Here is a 7,166-nt window from a genome sequence, read left to right as displayed (position 1 = left end):
TTATTTTGAAATCCCTTGTTGCCATGGAAACTATTTTTTTTTACTTTTAGAGTGTAGACATTAATATAATGAAGGAAAAAAAAAACACAATGAAGTGTCATATATCGTGTAATAGAATCAATAGTTTATGAGATGATAACTACATCTTCCGCGGCTTAGTTGCTGATGGCTGTCAGCTATTCTCAACACAGTGAATAGGTTTATAACGAGTAAATATTAAACATTGAGCTATAGAGGCTTTGATGTTTATAACTAGAGAGGCTTTGATGTTTATAACTAAAGAGGCTGCCGCTGTGATGATTAGAAAAAAGAGAGACGTTGATGTTTGAAACCAGAGAGGCTTTGATGTTTACACTATAGAGGCTTTGATATTTAGAACAAGACAGGGTTTGAAGTTTAGAACTATAGAGGCTGTCATGCCAATTAACTAGAGAGGCTGTGGTGTATCAAACTAGAGAGGCTTTGATGTTTAGGGCTATAGAAGCTTTGATCTTTAGATTTAGAGGTTTTGATTTATAAAAAATAGAGAGGGTTTGATGTTTATAACTAGAAAGGGTTTGATGTTTATAACTAGTGAGTCTGTGATGTTTAGAACTAGAGAGGATTTGATGTTTAGGACTAGAGAGGCTTTGATATTTATCACTAGAGAGGCTTTGATGTTTAGAACTAGAGAGGGTTTGATGTTTATAACTAAAGAGGCTGCCGCTGTGATGATTAGAAAAAAGAGAGACGTTGATGTTTGAAACCAGAGAGGCTTTGATGTTTACACTATAGAGGCTTTGATATTTAGAACAAGACAGGGTTTGAAGTTTAGAACTATAGAGGCTGTCATGCCAATTAACTAGAGAGGCTGTGGTGTATCAAACTAGAGAGGCTTTGATGTTTAGGGCTATAGAAGCTTTGATCTTTAGATTTAGAGGTTTTGATTTATAAAAAATAGAGAGGGTTTGATGTTTATAACTAGAAAGGGTTTGATGTTTATAACTAGTGAGTCTGTGATGTTTAGAACTAGAGAGGATTTGATGTTTAGGACTAGAGAGGCTTTGATATTTATCACTAGAGAGGCTTTGATGTTTAGAACTAGAGAGGGTTTGATGTTTAGAACTAGAGAGGCTGTGATGATTAGAAAAAAAGAGAGGCTTTGATGTTTAAAACTAGAGAGGCTTTGATATTTAGAACAAGAGAGGGTTTGAAGTTTAGAACTAAAGAGGCTGTGATGCCAATGAACTAGAGAGGCTGTGGTGCATCAAACTAGAGAGGCTTTGATGTTTAGGATTAGAGAAGCTTTGATGTTGAGATTTAGAAGTTTTGATATTTAAAAAATAGAGAGGCTTTGATGTTTATAACTAGAAAGGGTTTTATGTTTATAACTATAGAGTCTGTGATGTTCAGAACTAGAAAGGGTTTGATGTTTAGAACTAGAGTGGCTGTGATGTTTAGGACTAGAGAGGCTTTGATATTTATGACTAGAGATACTTTGATGTTTAGAACTAGAGAGGGTTTGATGTTTAGATTTAGAGAGGCTGTGATTTTAGGACTATAGAGGCTGTGGTATTTATGACTAGAGATGCTTTGATGTTTAGAACTTGAGAGGGTTTGATATTTAGATTTAGAGAGGCTGTGATTTTAGGACTATAGAGGCTGTGATGCTTAGAACTAGAGACTGTGATGTTTACAGGAGGCCTTAAAACTACACCTGCAATACAACACGCACTAAATGATCCGAATTCTCAGTAAAGCACAGTGACTGTGTTGCCAAACCATTGACTTGAGAATGGCTTAAGATTGACATGTCTTAGTTACTCGAGACAGCGTCTAACATAGCAAATAAATAAAAAAGTTTGTTCATGAGTTTTTTTTCTAAGGATACATTTATTTCTATCCTTCACTCTCTTCTATTTATAACGACTTCGTGATGACGCTCTAATTGGATATCATTGTCACGACGAAATGGTTATTTTAGTACTGTAGTGTTCCTTGTGCCGGGAGGATTCTAGACTAATTACATGTTTTGAAGGTGATTTCGGCGTCAGTGAGTTTGTGATGTTATGTATGAGTATTACCTCTAAGCTGCACACCATGATGCATACTCCTTTGGTTAAATGGTGCAGCGCTAAGAATATGCGTCCATAGTCTTCTTTCTCACTAAGCACTTTTTCTTGTGGTTTTTTTTTTTTGGGGGGGGGGGTATTTGTTTGTGTTACTTTCTCTGTTGTTGTTTTGACGTTGGTATTGGAATTAACCTTATGAGTGTCAGCAGACGAATGTGACGTACAAGAATTATTGAGAAGCTCTGCATTATGTCATTAATTTTTTTTTCAGCTCTTTAGTTTCGAAATCCTAAATAACCATTACAAAAATAAATTCAAATATTTTTAAATTAGAAATAATTTAGTATGTGTTTTTTTTTTAATAAGAAATATCTACCCGAAGCAACTAATGAGACAAGATGACAAAATATGTGCCAAGTCAATGCTGAATCCAATGTAATTGTTTTCCTTTCTTTTGTATTTAAATATCTACAACTAGACCTAAATTATCTGGTTAGTTTAGAGGGGTCAAGCAACAACACTATTTAATGACATACATACTTCTATTTTGGAGGTAACGTCTGTAATATATAAGATAAAATAACATAAGGTACGTGATGGCTCAACATAAATATGAAATATGAACATATCCTTGTGTGTGGGGACTTACATTACAAGGGATGAAATGACTACAAGATTAGGTGTCTGAGGTTAAAGCGTCTGAATTTGAAGTGACAGAATGAAAGAGAGACAGAGAGAGTGGCCCCCCCCAAAAAAGACACTGGTCCATAGCGCTCTGAGCTAGTTTAAACATGAAAGCTGCTCTCTACAAAAGCAATTTAAAAAAAAATGAGAAGAAAAGATAGAATATAATTTTTTTTTCAGACACCAAAAAGTTATAGTCAATTTCTAACTGATTATAACTGCATAATTACTGAATTAGGGTTTATAGAGGATCCTAGCCATGGAATCGAAATGTTTTAGAAGGATCCTTGGTATCACAAATAAACACCGTACCATAAAATGAGGAATTCGAAAAAGGATCAAAGTTGTGAATGGACTCCACGATGAACCGCTAACCAGAGTCATAAACGTAAACTTAAACCGTATAACCGAATTAGAGGTCCCCAGGGCGCGAAAGGAACTAACTGCAGGAAACTGTAGATGAGGAAAGGGAAGAGGCAGACAGAGAAAGCGATGGGAAGACAAGATCGAAGAATGAAAAAAAAAACTTTATCATTGAAAGAAATTCTAGTCAAGGTGAAGGACAAATAAAGAAGATGAGTGGGAAGTATTTATCTATATCGTTGTTAGTACTCACCTTTTGGAAACTTAGTTGTGTTTCACGCAGTCGCTTACAGGTTCAGGTACTAAGAAGGCAGGGGGGGTCGGAAAGATATATCATTGAAGCACCTTTTAAAAACATCGAATTTATTTTCTAAACAAAAAAACATAATATCTTTAATTTATTTTGTAATGACATTATACTAAGTTTAAATTTCAATAGAATCAAATTCTTTTCAAATCTTGTTCACTCTCTTACCATCAATCTCCTTTTTTAGTGTCTTTTGATCTCGTTTTTACGTATAGCTCTCTCTCTCTCTCCCACTCTCTCTGTCACCCTTATTCATTACTTCCATATCTAAATTTAATTTCATAAACATTATAAACATACTATCATTACACATCGACTGCACCCGTTCATTTATTTCCAGGCTATGTATGTATTTTATCATTATTATTTTTTTTATTTCTAATAAATTTGCGCATTTTTACGATCCCCATAACATATTTTTTAGCCTGTGTACGAAAGTATTTGTTGCAATGAAATTTAAGGGCCAGATCTATTTCCATTTCCTTGCCTCCGTGAAATCAAGTAGCATATCACTTTTACTTATCCGCTAACCCCCCCCCCCCCATCAAAAAGTACAAACTCTGAATTTTCTTCGGCTTCTCAATTTAGTAGTTTTAATATACTCTATGTTGTTTTTCAAAGGAAACACCCATCCTTATCTACAACCGTATCTACACACGCGCTAATGTGAAATCATTTTAGTCTTTGCTTTTACGAGAATTGATAAATATATTTTAAAAATAATTCCTTACTAATTCATAACTAATAGGCAGTTAACTAATTTCTTTAAAAAAATATATTTATCACTTCTTGTGTTGTCAGGTAAAAGAAATAATTGTGCGAGATTTCAGCTTGATCCGAGATTGGGTGTCGGAGAGAAAACGTGTCCAAACGTTTAACCAGACAGTGAGTTGATATAAACTTTGTAAAATGACAGTAAACTAAGTAGATTTATACACTCTTCAAGCACAGAACGAAAGTTTTTATTTGTGTCTGTATGTTCCTTTTTCAACAGTGTGATGGTAAACGCATATGGATGGCTGCCTGGTCGTGCGGTTTGCGCGCTGGACTGTCGTTCACATTTATCGATGGTCGAGGGTTCAAACCCTGCCCGCTCCCATCCCCCGTCGTCCTGCGGGAGGTTTGGACTAGGAAGTAATTATCTTCAACTCTGAAGGAACATCCGAAACATGTAAAACATTTTACAAACATTTTACATTTTGCATATTTAAGTAGTGGACACACACATGATAGAATTAAAAAAAACAAATAAACAAACAGTAGTAACATAGAAGAAAAACTTAATATTGCTGCATTTGATTAAATAAAAAAAATTCTATTCGTTGTAAATGAAATATGATATTTTAAAATGTCGGTAGTTTAATTGTTGAAAGCTTGACCTTTTCGGCTTCACGTATTATTGAGTTATCTTTAAGACTGTAGCAGATAAGGTTTTGATGCTCAGTGCTTGTGTTGGGCTGGCCACTGGTGGAGATCGATGAGTCAGGATTATCTCTGACTGGAGCAGAGACTACACTTTGTGTCAAGCATCTCTGGTCTACTGTCTTGACTATGTGGCTGTTATCGTAACATATCTCATCCTTATCTTTTGACCCAGATTTCTGAGAAGAAGGCTGATCATGACCGCTGACAGACTGGTCGATTTTGGAGAGACGTCTATTTTTAGTAGCGCAACGAAGGTCGCCGATAGAAGGGTAGTTGCATATAATGCTTTTCAGGGCTTTCCGGAATCTCTGTCCACTGACGCAGTAAAGGGGCAGATTTAAACAACGGTTGAGGTACAGTAAGTAGAAGGAAGAGGCGAAGGCGAGGTTCTTACCCTCCTGGGAGTCTGGGAGCAGGTTAAATTGACTCATCAGAACAGAGACTATTGCAAAGGGCAGCGTGCAAATAACGAGAGCCATGGAGTCCAGAACAAGCATGAGAGATAACTGATGGTTCTTCGAGCTTGACCTCGCATGTTTATTAGCTCCCTTGCTTCCGGCCCTGACAGAAAAATTCTTAGATGTTCTGATGCTTCTTAATATGATGACGTTGGCGGCAATAGCGATGACGTAGCTCGCAAGTAAAATCACAATATGAATCCAAGGGAATACGTTCTCCACGTAAAAAGTGACTTCCCCGTTGTTTCGCCTGATGTCGCAGAAACGGCTCGTGGAATTGCTTTTGATGATCGACTCCGGAAACATGTGCCAGAGTTTGATGAGCTCGAAGGCAGAGAGGCCCAGGACAGCGCACGTGGCTCTTCTGGTGGTGCACAGCTTGTTGGCGTGTAGGGGACACCTGACGGCGATGGCTCTGTCTGTCGTCATGGCCACGGTGAACAGAATCCCGAGGTCGCTAGTCCCCCATCCGAATACGTTGAAAAAAGAGCAAATGGAGTTTGCCGTGACTACTTTCTGGAGAACCAAATGAAAGTTGACAAAGATGTAGTGGGAGGGCAGATTGACAAGAATGCTGGCGGTGTCAATCAATGCGTTGACCACAATGTAAAAGGAAGTGGAGTTTGACCGGAAGTTTTTACTGCGCATGACTACGATCACCAGAATGTTACAGACGACTCCGTTAATGAACAGGAAAGGTGGAAGGTAGAGATCGATTCCGCAGGAGATCTTGTTCTGTACGCTGGACTCCACGTCATAACACATACGCCAAGTCCCCGTTTTATTCATCGCTAGACGTCCTCGTGTAGGTTTTAAAAAAGTAAACACATTTTTGTGCTACAACAATTGTATATGCTTGCATGACAAAACGCTGGATGATGCTCTGTTTGATGTAGTCTTGTCGTTCCTTTTTTTTTTTGGAAAAAAATTAATAGAGATCATAAATATCTAAAATTAATAGAGATCATAAATAAATATATAAAACATTAACAAAACAATTAACAAGCAATAAAATGCTTTCTTACAAAATAATTTATCCAAACATGTGAACGAGTTCCAAAATATTTTATGCTAATTTTAAAGGTCGTTATATGTCTATGGTCGGTCCAAAACGGTTGACTACATACAGTCTTACCTTTTGTAGCCAAATTTAATAAGCTTTGATCCAATTTTTTAAAGTTCATCTTTGACCCACAGAAATTAACGTCTTGCTCTAATATGAATATACTCCATAACAGTTCGGCTAAAAATCTGCCAAGTGATAATTCAGTAGATCCAAATGGCATTCCTCGATTCTCGTGTTCAATATCTCATTTTGAGCCACTAAACATCTTGCTCGAATGTGACTCGGTCATGTCTGAGGAAACGCTACTCAAATTTCTTCAGATTTGGCGCTCAAGATTTCATTGATAAGGAAACTTGGTCTCCTTTCTTAAAGATTTTTTTTTAAGGGTTGAAACTGACGTTTCTGGTGGATAAAGAATACCTTCACGGATAATGTAAACTATAGTTTTATTGATTCGATATCAATTATTACACATCCGTGTTGACAATTATTATTTTTTTCATTTTGTGAGAATAATAACGAGATGCCGGAAGTACTTTTGAAAAAAGAAAAGTAGGGATTGTAACCATTATGTCACACGTCGTGATAATTACTTGTTTGGATTCTATATTATTCTAGTGTTTGACTATTAGAGCGTGAAGCATTAGGTATGCTCACATGGAAGAGAAGATATAACAAACAAAACAAACAATGGACGAGACAAACTCGTACACAGAAAGGGACAAAGATGAATGAAAAGCAGAGATAGAGAGATGTCGGCCTATAAATGGATAAATGGAGAGGACAAGAGAGGGTGAGCATGTGTGTGTGTG

The 7,166-nt window shown here is 36.7% G+C and overlaps 1 protein-coding gene across 1 annotated transcript; it reads right to left on the bottom strand.

The window, feature by feature from the left end:
* Positions 1 to 4,748: 4,748 nt before the first annotated feature.
* Positions 4,749 to 6,171, bottom strand: LOC106050789 (alpha-1A adrenergic receptor-like). The gene has a single exon (XM_013205829.2). The coding sequence runs from the start codon at positions 6,075 to 6,077 to the stop codon at positions 4,749 to 4,751; it is 1,329 nt and encodes a 442-aa protein (XP_013061283.2). The 5' UTR covers positions 6,078 to 6,171.
* Positions 6,172 to 7,166: the final 995 nt, after the last annotated feature.

This window comes from Biomphalaria glabrata, chromosome 13, assembly GCF_947242115.1.
Source record: "Biomphalaria glabrata chromosome 13, xgBioGlab47.1, whole genome shotgun sequence".
NCBI lineage: Eukaryota > Metazoa > Mollusca > Gastropoda > Planorbidae > Biomphalaria > Biomphalaria glabrata.
Note: the sequence above shows the minus strand (reverse complement) of the source record. Positions and strands in the feature narration are given on the sequence as shown.